At 41.9% G+C, this 17,310-nt stretch overlaps 4 protein-coding genes across 5 annotated transcripts; 1 reads left to right on the plus strand and 3 right to left on the minus strand.

Moving 5' to 3' along the window:
* Positions 1–702: 702 nt before the first annotated feature.
* On the minus strand, positions 703–3,088 carry LOC127763575 (peptidyl-prolyl cis-trans isomerase FKBP17-1, chloroplastic). The gene is made up of 4 exons (XM_052288318.1): positions 2,732–3,088; positions 2,321–2,443; positions 1,509–1,625; positions 703–1,203 (listed from the first exon to the last, which is right to left on the minus strand). Exons 1-4 carry the CDS (start codon positions 3,005–3,007, stop codon positions 1,078–1,080), a joined length of 642 nt encoding a protein of 213 aa, XP_052144278.1. The 5' UTR covers positions 3,008–3,088; the 3' UTR covers positions 703–1,077.
* Positions 3,089–4,904: 1,816 nt separating this feature from the next.
* On the plus strand, positions 4,905–7,868 carry LOC127764186 (porphobilinogen deaminase, chloroplastic). Of its 2 annotated transcripts, none has more exons than XM_052289022.1 (5): positions 4,905–5,193; positions 5,923–6,328; positions 6,502–6,705; positions 7,172–7,349; positions 7,453–7,868. In XM_052289022.1, the coding sequence occupies exons 1-5, from the start codon at positions 5,024–5,026 to the stop codon at positions 7,569–7,571; spliced, it is 1,077 nt and encodes a 358-aa protein (XP_052144982.1). In that variant the 5' UTR covers positions 4,905–5,023; the 3' UTR covers positions 7,572–7,868. The 2 variants fall into 2 exon arrangements, with proteins under 2 accessions (XP_052144982.1, XP_052144983.1); XM_052289023.1 differs by having other exon boundaries at positions 4,919–5,193; positions 5,918–6,328.
* Positions 7,869–8,164: 296 nt separating this feature from the next.
* LOC127764187 (uncharacterized) lies at positions 8,165–9,814 on the minus strand. Its single transcript, XM_052289024.1, has 4 exons — positions 9,624–9,814; positions 9,448–9,540; positions 9,011–9,186; positions 8,165–8,483 (listed from the first exon to the last, which is right to left on the minus strand). The coding sequence occupies exons 1-4, from the start codon at positions 9,775–9,777 to the stop codon at positions 8,418–8,420; spliced, it is 489 nt and encodes a 162-aa protein (XP_052144984.1). The 5' UTR covers positions 9,778–9,814; the 3' UTR covers positions 8,165–8,417.
* Positions 9,815–10,526: 712 nt separating this feature from the next.
* On the minus strand, positions 10,527–14,426 carry LOC127764185 (uncharacterized). Its single transcript, XM_052289021.1, has 7 exons — positions 13,996–14,426; positions 13,101–13,160; positions 12,603–12,851; positions 12,353–12,429; positions 11,417–11,493; positions 11,187–11,319; positions 10,527–11,099 (listed from the first exon to the last, which is right to left on the minus strand). The coding sequence occupies exons 1-7, from the start codon at positions 14,378–14,380 to the stop codon at positions 10,944–10,946; spliced, it is 1,137 nt and encodes a 378-aa protein (XP_052144981.1). The 5' UTR covers positions 14,381–14,426; the 3' UTR covers positions 10,527–10,943.
* Positions 14,427–17,310: the final 2,884 nt, after the last annotated feature.

Consider the following 17,310-nt stretch of genomic DNA (forward strand, 5'->3'; position numbering starts at 1 on the left):
GGGATGTGAATAAATGGTAGTCCAGATTCATTATACTAGGATGGGCATCCCATCGTGGTTGAGTTTTTTTAGACGAAGGGAGTAGTTGTTTCGTTTCTTCCTGCTACTTCCTGCATTGTTCTAGAGGGAAGATTTTTATTTGTTTTGTTTTTTAAGAAGGACCTGCATTTCTTTTCCCTGTAAAATCATGGTATTTTTTTATATTTGGAGTAACTGTATATTTGTACGCATGCCATGTGTGTTGCGTGTGATTGACAATGTTCCATGTGGTTCATTTCCAAGATTTGTTTCGAACCAACTTGCAGGTAGCCACAGGATTTCACATCAGCCAGAGAGGTATTTTGATTAAGGATTCTTGATGCTAATGCTTTTAGGACACTTCAGAGAAACACACTGTGTTTGGTCTCAAGCTGCACGAACATGGCTAAATTATGAAAAGCATCCACGTTTTCATTTTTTTTAAACAAAAGAAAACGATTGAATCACAACCAAATGGAGAGGAAAGAAAATCTAAAATCAGTACCGGTGCACACTGAACAGAATCTCTATCTTCTTTTTTGCAGCATCGAAGAAGGACTACTACTAATTATTTGTAGTTAAGAGTGTACTAATACCAAACAGCATGTGTTCTATTGTAGAGGTATCTCTCATTTAATATTTACTCTTCAAGAGCAACAACCAGCCAGTTGAAAAAGGCATTAGATGATGAAATGCAGACATGATATGATCATGTGAACAAAGAATGGGAGAAATTGTTCACCACTGATGGGAAAGAAAGCCTTCTTTACTGCACTGTAGGGTGCAAAATTACTCCCTCTTTGATCCATCAAAAGCCAAATTTACATCAAATTTGAATTGCAATCAAAGCATGTGTACAATTTGATTTCTGGTTGTAATTTCTTTCTGTACCACAAAATCTGTTATAATACACCTGAGTTTGCTCAAGGAATGGAGAATTGGAGACCATCACTATGTTTTCTTCATATTACAGAAGGGATTGAACAGAAGGATGATCAGAGCTTCCTTGAGATTTCTATAGGGTGTTGATCAATCTACAGCCTTGGCAGTGCTGAACAGTTATGAATGCTGCCTTATGCTGATTAGCTCGATGTCGAAGATGAGTGTACCGAGAGTGGAACCCTCGCCATTTGCCAGACGTGTTGGGTTAAATATAGTAGTAAATAATCTCTGCCGATCAAAGAACTGCACACGAAGCAGCAGAGAAAAGTTTAGTTTTTTTTTTTTTCCATAGCCTTCTCAGTTAATCCTTCAATCGTAGATAAAGAATTAAAATATGAACGTTCATATGTCTGCGACTCTGCATTATTAAGGAAAAAAGGGACAACTTCTAGGTTAGTTTTGACTATTTGACAAGTCCAACTAATAAAGAACATGTAGAAATTGCCTAAACTGGGAAAGCTTTAATTAGTTAAGCAAAGGTGGCCCAGAATAGAAAATAGAAATCCAGGATTCTTGATAGCACGAGACTTTGTTAGAACAATACTTACATTAGGAGGAATGGGTTCTTGTGATGTGTTCTGATATCCCTGTGACGGTGGAATGATGACACGGCGAAGACCACCAACTCTCATGGACTTCACTGCTGCTTCAATACCAGGTATAACCTGCAAATCTCATGCATAAGATCTAGGCAAATCATCACCACCCTGAAACATTACAAAACAAACATCCCAAGAAACATACCGGAGGGATGACAGATAAAAGGGAGACATTGACCAAGTTGACAATACCATAAAAAAAAATCGCAAGGAGCATCTAGAATCTTAAGAACAGATGGTTTTAATGGGCTGTTAAGTGAGTTTTACAAATAATATGAACTGATAATAGACCCCAAATCAGGATATAAATTACCATCCTAAAATCAAACCTACGCACATCATAGCCTCATAGGATGATGTAGTTTCTCTTCTTTGTTACTTCGCCACTGGATTTTTTTTCTGCATATGAAAGCATGAACCTCTTCTACTTCATTGATAACATGCGTGCACTTGTGAGTTGTGAGTCAATTACACTATTTTAAAGTACCGAAGTTAAATAATGAGAAAATATATCAGTTGTCTGAATAATTGACGTTTCAGGAATTCCTTTGACACTGCTCCCACGTCATGTTACTATTTTATGAACAAGGTAATATCAAAATATTGTAACTGCAAATTTCAGCAAGCAACTTCACATTGGAAGTATTCAAGATATGGCATATAAAATTGCAGACTGTAGTGTAGTATCAGCAATCTATGCGATTCAATTCTTTGGAAAGGAAGTTCTGATGAAAATCTCGTGAGTTGTGACATTATCTCACATTTCCAGCTCTGACGGTGAATACGAACGGCATCGGATCACCGGTCTCGTCCTTGTGATCATAGGTGGAATCAAAGCGCCATCCTTGCTTCGCTGCCAATCTTCCATAGTAATGGATTGCAACCTTCATAGTTCATATATACAAGTACACATAAGAAACTTCCTTACATATTTTTCACAAAAAAAAATAAATTATCTGAATTTCAACCACACATTCAGACAGATCCAAACATACTGGAAATACCATCACATTAGAGGAAGAGATTCATCATAAGAAGCGAATTGAATCCATTAATACCATGATTATCTCACTGCCAAGTACTCCTACTAGGTATGCATTTCCAAGGTCTCCAGCCTCTCCACTAGCACTAGGTTAATCACTTTATTTTGCGCAGAAAGGCGCCGGCTTTACCTGGTCGCCGTCGGCCGGGACCTCGCCGGGACCCTCCCGGAGGTCTAGGGCCTTCACGCCGCCGGAGCCGGGGATCTCGGCGAAGCTAGGGGCGGAGGCGGCAGAGGCAGAGGCCGCGGCCGCGGCCGCGGGCAGTGTGGAGGCAGCAGAGGCGAGGAGGAGGTGCCTTCTTGGGATGGTCGGGGCATGCGCTTCGGCTACGGCGAAAGCTTGGGCTTTTTGAGGCGGCGGCACGACGCCGGCGGCCGGAGCGACGGCGGCGGACAGACTGACCATGGAGGGTCGTTGGTTTTTGCAAATCTTTTTTTTCCCTAGTTTTTTTTTTCGTTATTAATTCTTAGGCTATCTTCAAAATGGTGCTTTTTTTAAAAAAAAAAAGTTTCTACATAGACTTACCGAGGTTTCCCCTCCTCTCCTCTGGATACAAATTTAGCTTCATTTTGGTTTGACGTCCCTACTAGGCCTAGGAGACATTTGAAGCGCACGTTGAGAAAAAAAAAAGACAGGCAAGAATAGGTATGAATTGAGAAAAAAAAAAGTATTGACAAGCGCTCAATTCTAAGAAATTACATCAATAAATGATGAGCTTCATGCAATGTCATTGTACAAGTGACTTTGTTGTAAAAATATCTTCGCCGCTAGGGTTTCGTTAGCAGTGCACCGTTAAGTGCGGTAGGATGAACAATACATTTAATGATAGCAGGATGGATGAAACCCTAATAATGATAGCATTTATAGGATAAAAATCGTTTATACAATGATATTTCGTGGAACCCGCACCTATTGATGATATTTCTTGGACTTTGGTAATGATATTTCTTGAATTTTCTCTTATAGAGATATAAGTAATCTCTCCATCTCAAAATATAACCACTTCTAACATTCAAAATTTATCCTAAAATATAATTATTTATCCCCCTATATCTTCTCCCAACTAATCACAACCTTTCACCATTTAAATTCTTTATTAACTTTCTCTTCTCAATTAATCACAACCTTATTCCATTTAATTCTACCTATAAACAATATGAAAAACAAAAAACACATGAATAATGACTATTAGAATCCCAGTCTTTTGTTTCAACGGACCAAATAAAACAAATTTCCACTAGAATTTAAATCCTATAATTTTTCTATATTTTCCCTACAAATCAAAGGGTCCGTAAGCTTTTTGCAAGTGGTATATAAGCTCTCTTTGTATTTTCATGTATGTTTTGATGTATCAAGCTCATAATGAATTTTAACATACAACTTTTACATTTGACCTCATACATTCACTTAAATATATGTTGAGCTAAACCATATAAATTACCACATGTGCATACTAGTAGGGTCCGTTTGAAAGCTAGTTTAGCTTTTGCTTCTTTTTTTTTCACACGCCAAACAAGAAATACTATTAGTGTATTATTAATTAAATATTACTGTATTAACGATTACAAACTTGAGAAATAGGTTTTTTTTTTTGTTTTTTGTCTAAAAAAATTTCTACATACAAAGTTCTCTTTTAATAAAATGTATTATTTAGTAGCTTAGGAAGCTGCTTACAGTAAAAGGGTGTTGAAAAGGCGAATCGAGCAAACAAATACAACCTCACATGTTACACGTAGCAAACCGAATATCATATAAAGAGCTATAACTATTGTTTCAACTCCCATGTAAAGCTTTTAGAAAATAAAATCCAATGTAAAATCTAAATTTATCCATTGTTAACATAGGCTGTATTTAATTCCCTTCAAACTTTTAAAAATTTCGTCACATTAAATATTTGTGGACGAAAAAAACCAATTGCACAGTTTGTATGTAAATTGCGAGACGAATCTTTTGAGCCTAATTACACCATAATTTGACAATGTGGTGCTACAATAAACATTTGCTAATGACGGATTAATTAGACTTAATAGATCCGTCTCGCAGTTTACATGCGTAATCTGTAACTTGTTTTTCTTATTAGTCTACGTTTAATACTTAAAATGTGTGTCCGCATACGTCAAAAATATTTTGGCCAACAACTAAACACGGCCATAGACCTTAAAAAAAAGTGCTAATAAGCCACAAGTAAATCTGGCTCCCTCCAATCTCTCATCTCCTTCTCCCTGTGCTTCAGCTGCAGTAGCATACAGGAACTTGTTAAGCTGCGGTTGGCCAATCCGGACGTCTCACATTATCCTCATCCATCCCAACACCCAACCCAGGACAGCATAAACACACCCCAGCCCAGCTCGACTAGAATACGAGAGAAAAATCCCATCTTTGGTCTCCTCCCCCTCCCTCTCGCTCGCATCTTCCCCGGAGATGCCGCCGCCGCCGAGATGCGCCGCCACCACCGCCCACCACTCCCTCCTCGGCTCGCCCACCTGCCTCGCGCGCCCGCGGCGGCGGTGCTGCCCCGTGCGCGCCGCCGTCGCCGTCCAGGCCGAGGCGCAGGCCAAGGTCTCGCTCATCCGGATTGGCACCCGCGGGAGGTGATCGCAATCGATCCAACCCTTTTTTTTTTCTTCTCCTTCTCTAATTCTGGGTGCTGCTCGTGTGGATAAGCGGTAAAATTCGCGTATTTTAGGTGCTGAATTGGTTTGGATTTGGGGTCGCGGTGGCTGCGAGATCTTGTTTTCCTCTGGGAATTTGGGTGTTTGAGATGTGGCTCTGACCCAATTGCGTCGTTAGATGTCAGGCATTGCGAGCACTGGTAGAATTCAGGTATAGAGAATTGAGGCCGTTTACCAAGATATGTGCCTTTAGCTTCGTTTTGATGGAATTTTGGATCAGTGATAACATGCCATTGTTAACATTAGTAGTGCTAAAGAATAGACTTTTGTTCAGTTGGCAAAAGTTGGACTTTTAGATGTTTCCCGTACGATTGTTGGTCAACACGACAGGTTGTATTGTTCTTGCGCTTTATGAGCTAGCTGGAAGTTACATGTGATTCTTTGCACGATTCTAGACATTAGATGCTTTTTTTTTTCTGATTTTAACTTGGATCTCGTGTAAATTTTGCATCCACATTAAACTCTTATGAGGAATTCACAAGAATTGTTATGGTTGCTCTCTTTTCAATATTGACTTGAAAGTGACTTTATGGTTGCGAAAAAGGGACTTTCTTTCTTTTCTTTGTTTTTAACAATTTTTTCTTGTGATAGAGTAGCTTATTTGAGATATGCAAGTATGTAATTCAAATTATTGGCTGTGTAGGACAGTCCTCTTGCACTGGCACAAGCTCATGAAACCCGAGACAAGCTGAAGGCTGCACACTCAGAGTTAGCCGAGGAGGGGGCCGTTGAGATTGTCATCATTAAGACCACAGGAGACATGATCTTGGACAAACCCCTGGCAGATATAGGTGGCAAGGGTTTATTCACCAAGGAGATCGATGATGCACTTTTGCAGGGAAGGATTGACATTGCCGTCCACTCGATGAAAGATGTTCCAACATATTTACCAGAAGGCACGATATTGCCTTGTAATCTCCCACGGGAAGATGTGAGAGATGCATTCATATGCTTGACTGCAAGTTCCCTTGCGGAGCTTCCTGCTGGCAGTGTTGTTGGAAGTGCTTCTCTGCGTAGACAATCTCAAATTCTCTACAAATATCCATCACTCAAAGTAAGTACAATGACCACTTTAATGACAGTTACAGTATGCGTTGTAGATTTCTATTGTGAAAGGGTGGTGTTCCATTTCAACTTCGTAAAAATATGACTAGTTCAGGATATGCAATGCTAGATTCACATTGGTTAATGTAGGTTTAGGTTCTAATGTTAGTGAATGCTTTTCAGGTTGTTAACTTCAGAGGAAATGTTCAAACACGATTGAGGAAACTCAAAGAAGGAGATGTCCATGCTACATTGTTGGCTCTAGCTGGACTAAAACGCTTAAACATGGCAGAAACTGCGACATCTGTATTGTCAGTGGACGAAATGCTTCCAGCAGTTGCTCAAGGTGCTATTGGAATAGCTTGCAGAAGCAGTGATGACACAATGGTAGGGATCTAATGTTTTAATTTGCTAGTAGATTAAAGAAAATCATAGAGTCTGCATTCATAATGCCATACCCAAATCTGAACTGTGCTACCTTTTAATTCTGGTAAGGTGACAAGTTCAAGCACCTCTAGCCTTTTTTTTTCTTCTGTTCTCAGCTGTGGCACATCATGCTGTTAAAAAATGACAGATGATTGTTCACAAATCTGATGACCTTGTCAACCAACGCTTCACATTTTCATTTACCTACTGCAGCCTTGATCCATTTGTTTGTTGCTCTTTATCCTGATCATGCTGCATATTTTGAATATTTTAACACCTGATAGACTCAAAAATAAAATCTTTTAGAATATTCTTAATGCCTGGCCTCCTGTACAGCTATGCAGAATGTGCCAACTGCTTGCATGATCTGTTTCATTTTTATGCACCGAAGCTAGATAATGAGGCTCTTTTGTCCTTCCTTCTGCAGATGAATTACTTGTCCTCATTGAACCATGAAGATACCAGATTAGCTGTTGCATGTGAAAGAGAATTCTTGTCAGTTCTTGATGGCAACTGCCGAACTCCAATTGCGGCATATGCTTCTCGTGACAAGGATGGGAATTGTTCATTCCGAGGGCTATTGGCTTCACCTGATGGATCGACAGGTACCCTTTTTTGTTCAATAAAATCTATGATGATACAAAACAGCTATATTTTATCATGGAATTAAAATGTTTTCTTTTTTTTGGTGTGTGATGCTGCTTACAGTATATGAGACTTCGAGAACTGGACCTTATGATTTCGATATCATGGTTGAGATGGGTAAAGATGCTGGCCACGAGCTGAAAGCAAAGGCTGGCCCTGGCTTCTTTGATAGCTTGCAATGAAAATAGAAATCCACCATTGGCCAAGTAGAGTGTTGAGTGGATTATTTTGAATTTTTTTTTGTACCCTAGTTCTACTAGAGGATTGTACCACAATGTTGAGCTGTCTCATTCAGATCTGTATCTTTGCTTCTTTTAGCAAGGTGAGCTAGAATTTAGAACGTGGTTCCACACGGTTATTGTAATCCCTTGTATTTCCAATGAATTCTGGAAGAGGCTTTTGCGGCCAATTATGTTGTAACTTTGTAATTTGATGTAATTTTGCAGATGCTTTGTTTTCAAAATAATTTGATTCTGAAATTGTTGATTGTTGTACTTTAGTCATAAGTCTGGTTTAACATACAATCTGTCAACCAGAGCTGAATGCAATGCTTCCTGATACATAGCACTCAGATGAAATATAGCATATGTTTAGAATATTTGAACAACATATTAAGGGATGATAGTGTTTTCCCCCAAAACATTACAACACGTCAAGTAGAGCGTACAGTCTGGATCACTGTTCAAACATTACAGGTTACTGACATACTAGTACAGAATAACCGATGCAGGTTCAGAGTCCTAAGCTAAAATTACTCAAAAACAGTACTAGCACATTTGATGCGAATTTTCTTGCATGTAACATAAGCCTGGTCACCGGAAGCAGAGTATCCGGCATTCAAATTCTCACAGCTACTAATCTCTGTTTCAGTTGGGACTTGACACTGAAATAGTAGATTGCTTGCTAGATTGGTTGATAGTCAGGATGGTTCAGCTGATGGAAACTACTGAATAGCTAGTAGCTTTTTTGTTATAAATGCTGCAGTCATATCATGTGAAATTGCAGCTTCATCATGTCATGAATCTCTGTTAACTGCTCTGATTCTGCATTGCGGACATGTAAGCCATCTCTTCAGCGGTCACTGGCTTGTGCATCTGGATGAACAGAAAGGCAAAAACTCTAGTTAGACAATCGTCCTTTCAGAAAATAATTACGATGTCCTATTACGTATTACCATGTCAAATGAAAGGAAGATTGGCAAAACAAATTAACAACATGTTCATCAAATGTAAGACAAGCAGAAGAAGGCGAATTCTTCTAATATATTGACATGCAATTCTTTTGAGCGTTTGTGAAAAAAAACGAAGAATTAAATTTTTACAGAAAAGAATCAAACATCACTGCATCTTTTTGTTTAAAAAAAAAGTGAGGCATTGGATAATGAAGGAGGCCAGCATGTCATTATTTAGACAAGATTGAGAAGAATGCAACTTGAAAGATGAAACTACTGGTGATATATAGAGCATCAAACGAACAAACTTCACCAATTATTTCTGTTATGTCCCTAGCTAGGTGGTTTGCGTAATCCACCGAAAAATTGAGTAGCATACACAAGCACAACAACAAAGCGCACGAACTGAAGAAATGATCAACAAATCCTGTAAAAAAGAAAAAAACTTACAGCATTAGCAACGGTTAGCAAATGAAAGCACCGCGGTAGGGGATCCTCTGCCGATGGTGTGGTATCATGATTCCAATATGTTATGTTTTGAAACTCCGCACGGGATTTGAAATTGCTAACCTCCCCCTCCAGCTTCTTCATATCCTTTCCTCCACTCCTCTTCTCCAATACATAACCTACACAAGAATTGGTAGAATCACCACGAACTTGATCAATACATAACCTGCACACACTCGGTTCAACTTACACTTGCTACTACAGATCATCATGTCATTACTAGATGTGCCTAGATGTGTAAATTACTTGGTACAATACCAAAATCTGGTTCTGTTTTTTTTTTCTAAAAAAAATCCAATCGTTGCTGCTGATTCGTAATTTGACGCACATTTATATGAATCGATTTTAAAAAATGAATCAAACCAATGCAAGAAACACACCTCGGTAGCCATCCGGGAGCGAGATGGTGGCGCCCTGCAGCTTCCTCCCGCGGAAGAAGGCCTCCTCCACCCTAATCCCCTCCACCTCCACACCTGCGCGCATCGATTCCTCAACCAAACGGCCACCACCAAGAAGAGAAAGACTGAGAGATGTTTGCGGCGAGGCACTGACTGACCTGTGTCCTTGGGCTTGAAGTAGTCGGAGACGGCGGCGGCGCCGTTCTGCTTGATGCCGCAGGGGAGGAGGTGCACCCTGCCGAGGTCGGCGGCCGCCGTGGACAGGTCGACGGCGGCCGTGACGGCGGCGGCGGCGGCGGCGGCTGGCTCCATGGCTCGTGGTTGCTTACTTGCTGTGGTCACACTGAGCTAATGGGCCAACTGGGCTTTTTTTTTTTTCGCTATAAGCCCATCTAGGTGAACAAGTCTCTCTCTCTACATGGAGCATTGAACGTGTTACAGCGAAAATCCGAAAAATAAACAGCCTCATCTTTTCGCTTATGTTTATACTTATCGGCCAAAATTTAAATTTTTAACATCAAATTTAGAGTTGATTTTGAGGTTTTTTCATCTAAATTTAGAGTTGATATATGTGATGCCCTATATATCACCAGTAGTTTCATCTTTCAAGTTGCTCCATCATATTTTAAGTTTGTTTTTCAACCTTTGCTTTTAGATCGATAAGAACACATATATAAAAGTTTTATTTACAAATTATTTTTTTGTTAGCAAATATGCCCAAACGATGGAGCCAAAAGATAGGCCTCGTTGTTGAGAGTTCGAACGTGTTATCAGTTACTCCCTCTTTTTATGTTTTGATTTTTTTTCCTTAGTCATAACTTATTAAAGTTTCATCGGGTTTATAGAAAAACATAGCAATATTTTTAACACAAAACAATCATACCATCAAAATATATTTTATGTTAGATTTAATGAAACTAATTTGATGTTATAGAGATTGCTAAATGTTTCTATAGACTTTGATCACACTTAAGAATGTTTGATTAGAAAAATAAAAGTCAAAACATTTTATAATATGAAGCAGAGGGAGTTTCACGCTGCTAAATGGAAGAAAACAGTCATGGTACAATTTCAGCTTATTTATATTCCACACCTATGTGTTCTTTTTACATTCGTGATGGGTCAATATGTCCTATCTATGTACATTTCATAGTAGCTGAATCACATGATCATACAATTCTCTCCAACTCATAAAGCTTCATACCAGCTAAGCTGTGTATCTTCTCTCCAGCTAAAAAAAATCCTCGTAGCAGTTGATTTGATAAATCCCCACATGATTTGGCCTCCTTAACCCACATCAAAGGAGTGTTTACTGCCAGGAGCACTGTGATATTCACAACTTCAAATTCTAGTTGCTGTCTACCAATCTTTCATTGCCGCTACAAAAGAACCAAATTACCAAGTCCATCTATGCATATCATGCAAGCTGGTGGGAAATATTGATTGATAGGAACAATGTAGATGATCAGTTTGTCCAGCTATTTGTCAGAGGAGATGGCTTCTTCTATTCTCCTGATAACAGTGCTAAGACTATGTCCACTTTCCAGTGCTTTGACGGCAGCTCTATGCGCTTTCTTGTGCCATTTCAAGAGGTTGTAAGATTGCATGACTGACCAACGAGCTCGGTTTGCCATCTGATAAGCAAATTGAGAAATATGTGTTTGACTACATCGGTTTCAATCAAGATGAGATAAAAGATTAAGAAACGGAGTGATACAAACCTGAGCAACAGAGAGTGGGGGATCCAGAAGAATGCACAAACTCCTGAACAGATTCTCGTCATTTTCTCCCCCTTCTGCCTCGCCATAAACGAGTGCTTCCGCGGCAATTCCAGCAAATAGAATCATACAATATCTGCAATTTAAGCATTCGAATTTAGCTTAGATGAGGAAGAAATTATATTGAAGAACTCCAAGTAACGACATTCAAGCACGATACCTATTTTCAGTACCTGTCAAATGCTGTGCTTGACAGATGGCCCTCAGCAAGTTCTTTTTCCATTTTTTCATCCCAGAACTGGGTCCCTGCCTGCAAAGTTAGTATGAAACACCGCCACTTCAGTTCTAAGTAACATGTGAAGGTCTACATAATAATTAAACAGCATAGCTCAGATCCTTTGGAAATAAAATGGTTAGAATAGATAACCCATCTCTACAGGGCAAAGCAAAGAGAGAGTCTAATAATCTACTAACATGGTAGAATATCAATATATTTTCAGGACAACTTTAAAGCATAATCCAGACAGAATGAAACATACCACCTCATGACAACTCACTCTTGTTTATAAACATTCCCGGAGGTACAGAAAGCATGAAATGTGGATGGAATAGCTACTACTTACAAAATTAGCCATAGTCACTGATGGCAGGTTACTATTTATTAAAATCTGATAAAGTGGTAATGCCATGTAGCTTACACGCCTTACTTTACTTCTAATATTGAACTCAAATCCTAGAGCGAAAAAGGGAACTGTTGATTGCTCTGTCAATATGATGGATAATTAATCAAGGAGACCAAACTCTATTGCAGACCTTTGTAGCAATAAGGTAATATATGAAGTGCAAAAGGTGTAAGCCCACAAAACAAAGAGTAGCAGAATACAGAGACATGAGTGTTTAGCAGGTACAACTTTCTCATATCTGCTTGTGTGGATTTACACTTTCTCACGAAAGTGATAGCATGAGCTTTTATAATAGAAACGGCAAGTTACCGAGTGAAATCACCAGAACCACATCCCACTAAAAAAAATAAAGGGAAAAAAAATGAAAAAAGGCCCTGGAAATTAAGTGAAAGAAGTTACACTACTACATGTAGATAATTGACAAGAGAATAAAACAAATGTAATAGTTATCCCTATACAATAAAGGAAAACTACTGATAATTGTACCTGGCCTTGAATGCCCATTCGTAATGCCACAAATGGATCTAAAATGACTCCTCGTATGGGGCAACCCATTAGATAAGCTACGTGCATTCAAAGTGAGAAGTGTTAGGTCAACGGAATAGAATCTCATGAGTCAGAAATAATAAAAACCACATACAGGAAAACGAAAGTAGAAAGTACCAATCTAAAGTTTTGTGTTAGTCACATGAACTTGAGACAGAAGAGTGGAAAAGGTTCTAAAGGAGAATAATACCAGTAAGAAGATGGCCTGCTTCATGTACAAGGATCCGGCGCTTGTAAGGAGGCCAAAAACATGAGATTTGAGCAACACAGGTACCACCAAGAAACATTGCATCTGCTGCTACTAACCCCAATATGGCAGCCAAGTTAGCCCGTACATCTACTCCTTGATTTAGAAGATAAGATACACCTCCAAGAAATCCAATTAGAACATACGAAGAATTTCCTGAGAGACCCCACTTCTTTGGTGCGAGCTTTATAGCTGAGAAAAGTAATCAAAGAAAAAAAAAATGAGAGCTCTACAGAATACAGCCACAGTTCATAATAGAAGAAAGAAAAGTCCCATGAAGCTGCTCTATCACATGCTGTAGTTGTGTTGCTAATGACTAATAAGGGGTATTGCAGTATGCATTTGTTAGGAAAAAGAAGTGTGGCAGTTCATTTAAGGACTCCAATCCAATACTGTCTGAAAAAACATCCATACGAAATGGGATGCTATTGCAACTCTCACCTTCCAAACCTGTCATCTCCTTCAAAACAGTTGGTGTGACTTCTCTTGGCCCTTCCAGAACTGCAACAAAAAAGAAATACATTCACGGTGGTCAGTGTAACTAACACCAATGCGAAAGAAAGTCTGAATTATATGGTATCTTATAACAAAAAAAATATCCATATAAACTCTAAATGCAAGTGAGATTGTGGGATCGAGTCTTCAATACAAGCACATCATATCATCAATTATCAATCTTAGGGTGCCATTCTACAACCATTTGCTCCCTCCATTTCATATTATAAATCGTTTTGACTTTTTCCCTAGTCAAACTAGTAAGTTTGAACAAGTTTATAGAAAAAATTAGTAATACCTATAATACAATTTTTTTTTAGAGAAGGGTATTTTTCACCCGGCCTCTACATTCAATGGATATATACGGCCATTGAAATAGGGAACTTAGCCCCGCAAACAACCCAATCTGAAATTCGCTCCATAGGAGATTTGAACTCAGGACCTTGGGAACTTAGCCCCGCAAACAACCCAATCTGAAATTCGCTCCATAGGAGATTTGAACTCAGGACCTTGGGGTACTACTCAGGTCACTATAACCACTAGGCTATATGCCCTTTCGTAATATAAAATTAGTTTTATGAAAACTAACATTTACATTTTGATGATATGTTTATTTTGTGTCGTAAATGTTGCCATATCTTTCTATAAACTTTGCCAGACTTAAAATTGACTAGAAAAAAAATAAAGCAACTTATAATATGAAACGGAGGGAGTAACAAACTGAATCCCGCACCCAAATTATCTCTTAAATTGCAACCAATTCACATTTTAGGACCCTCAAATCACGCACCAAAAATGACCAACAACAATGGAAAGCGAGGCCCCCGCGACTCGGGCTTACCGATGTTCTTGCACTTGCCGAAGTTGGCGAGGACCCCGCGGTCGGCGAGGAACTGGTAGGCCCGCCCCACGAGCCGCATGTCGTCGGCGTCGATGCAGGCGTCGAGCACCTCCCAGTCCCTCCCGGGGGGCACGGGGAGCGCCACCCGCGCCACGGCCGCGCCCGCCGCCGCCGCCGCCGGGGGAGTCTCGACGTCGACGGACTGCAGGAAGCGGAGCGCGCGGGGGAGGTCCCTGCTCCTCACGGCGTCCTCGAAGTCCCCCCACTCCTTGAGGGAGGAGCCCGCCCGTACGCGGAGGCGGAGGCGGAGGCGGCGGCGCCGGGAAGGCGGGGACCACCTGGAGGGGGAGGCGAGGGGAGGGGAGAAGGAGGCGGTGGTCGCCATTGGTGAGGGTGCGGAGGTGGGAGAGCTGCCGCCTGTGGCGGATTTGCGCCGCTTTCTGACCGACGAGATCACGTGACCACGACGATGGTTTACATGGGCCGGTCCGACAAACTTGGCCCTCGCTGGCCTTTTGGCCCATCTATTCGGAACATACTTGGGCCTTGAGTCCAACATAGTAGGAATAAGTTCACCAGAGGTACCTCAACTTAACAGCGAGATTTTTTAAGGTCCCTTAACCACAAAACCAGAAATCTCCACCCCTAAACTAAATAAAACCGTTCACTTAAGGTCCCTAGACAGTATATATGGGTGGTTTCGCTGACGTGGCATCCTAGTCAGAAAAAAAAATTAAACAAAACACGTGGAGCCTACATGACAGCTGCATATCTTATTTTCATCTCTTTTCTTCTCCTTTCTCTCTTCTCTCTTCTCTTCTCCCTCCTCCTGCTGCTGCTACTCCCATCCCTGCCCCGGCCACGGTACACGAGATCCGCCGCCGCCGCCGGAGTCCTCGTCGTCGCTGCCGGCTGGAGAGTGTGCTGTTGGGGGAGGTCGCGCCGGGCTCCTCGTCCTCCTCGCTGAAGCTGCCCCCCCCCTCGCTGTCGTCGTCTCCCCCGCTGGAGCCGGCCAGTTCACGTCGATCCCCCGCAGGAATGGCATCTCGACGTCGTGGCACGCCATCATCGCCGTCCTCCCCCGACCTTCGCAAGATCCATGCACGAAACTGAGTCGCCAAGATTGCAACATGCATGCACGCACGACATCGACGTAGTCCATCCATCTATACTCACCGTAGGAGGAAGAGGAGGAGAAGAGGCCGGCACCGCCGTTCCAACCGCACAGCTGCTGCAGCTGCGGGGCGGCACCACGGGAAGGCTCGGGCGAACCCGAGCCTGGGAAGCGCGCGCAGATGAGGTCCCACGCCAGGTCGACGAGGCAGTCGCCAGCGGCGAGGAACCGCCTCGTCCCGCGTTGCCGCCAGAGGAGTCAGGGATGGACGCGGAAGGCCAAGTGTCTCCTCGTCGGGTGTGGGTGCTGGTCCACGAGGGCGCGGTTCCTGGAGTCCGGCGCCGAGCACGACATTGTCGTCGCATTGGACGGTGAGGCGGAGGCATCAATGCTGCTGCTGCTTTTCGCTCAATCAGATGATTCGATCACATTCACTGCTACTTTCCGTCAAAAAAAAAACATTCACTGCTACTCGAGATCATGACTTGGTACTACTCATCGATTAATTAACTTGTACTCAAGACACTGATACTGATCAATCAATCAATCAATCAGTGGTTAGTGCTCGTCCGATATAGAAAGGCAAAAGGCGCAGGCAAGAACGAGGAGAGGACGGACATGAGGTTGCATAGCCATCAGAAAAGGAAAAGAGACGGGAGAGAGAGAGAGATCACGGTGATGGCCGGAGATGCGGAGGATGGCGACGGCGAGAGGGTGCGGCTGTTCGTCGGCCAGGTGCCCTGCAGCATGGCGGAGGAGGAGATCCTCGCCGTCGAGGCGGCCACGGCGTCGTGCACGGCGATGGACAGCGCCGTCCCGTCAAGAGGAAGATGGCTGGGCCCCGCGGGGCCGGATGCCGCCGTCGTGGACGGCGTGCAGCGGAAGCACGCTGCCATCGCCGCTCCGCCCGCCGCCGGCCTCCTCACTAAATAAGGGAAGAGGGAAGAGAGAAAAGAGAAGAGAAGGAGAAGAAAAAAACGTGCAGCTGACATGTGGGTCCCACGTACTTTTTAAAAAAAAATTGCTAAGTAGGATGCCACGTCAGCAAAACCACCTATATATACTGCCTAGTGACTTTGACTGAACGGTTTTGTATAGTTTAGGGGTCGAGATTTTTGGTTTTGTGGTTAAGGGATTTCAAAAAATCTCGCTGTTAAGTTGAGGGATCTCCAGTGAACTTATTCCAACATAGTATTCATGATTCAATTCGGCGGAGAAAGTCCATTTACTCGCCCTCACTTATAGCCCGAAGCCCGATTCTGATTTTCATCCATGAACAGCACAACAGTAAAACTATAGATATCGAAGCTTCCACAATATAAATTGATGCCAATCGACTCCTTTAATGGTTTGTGAAACACCAGGAGGTGGTGTGGTGGTGATTAAATTTATTTTTTAATCAGTTGTTACCCTGTTCTTTATTATTTGAGACTGTTTTTTAACTTTTGTTCGGGGTTAGCTCTCGTGCTCCTGCAAGTGTTAGAAGTCACCTTGCCATGGCAATCAGATGATCAAGGAGAAATTGTATTTTAAAAATGTGAAATAAATGACCAAGTCCTTAAATTTAAACCATTATATAATTTAGATATATGAAATTATAAATTACATGTTTGCGAGTATATTGTTGGTTTAACGTATCACAGCAGATCCATTCCTGGTTTGCCCGTGGATGACCGCTGATATGGCACTCCATGTTAATACAAAGAATGTATTCAAGTGATGTAAAACTTACACTAAACCTCTCCTTGCTATAGGGTTGAATCCCCTTTCCTCAACGCATGGATTCCCCTTGTTCACGGTGAAATGTACTCCATATGATGTACTACTACATTAATCTAAAAAGATATGATAGAGGCGTCTCGACTGGAAAAGTTTGGAAGAACATAGCATCGATTCCAAGCACGCAAGCTGCGAAACAACATGAGCCCAAAAAACCCAATGGTCCATTAATCCATCCATCCATTTTCGTTAGAATTCAGCCATGTTGATCAGGGCAACAAGAAGACGACCGCCCACCTCACCATTTCCACGCGCCGCCCCCACCTTTCCAGAACCTTCCCTCGTTCCAATACCGTCGAATCCTCGCCGTCGATCCCCAATCCGTGGGCCCACCACAAACCCGCAGGCGCCGCATCTTCTCTCTTACCCCCGCTCCAAGCCAAACCCCACCTGAACCAAACCCACTGCCATCTGGGCCCCAC

This window comes from Oryza glaberrima, chromosome 2, assembly GCF_000147395.1.
Source record: "Oryza glaberrima chromosome 2, OglaRS2, whole genome shotgun sequence".
NCBI lineage: Eukaryota > Viridiplantae > Streptophyta > Magnoliopsida > Poales > Poaceae > Oryza > Oryza glaberrima.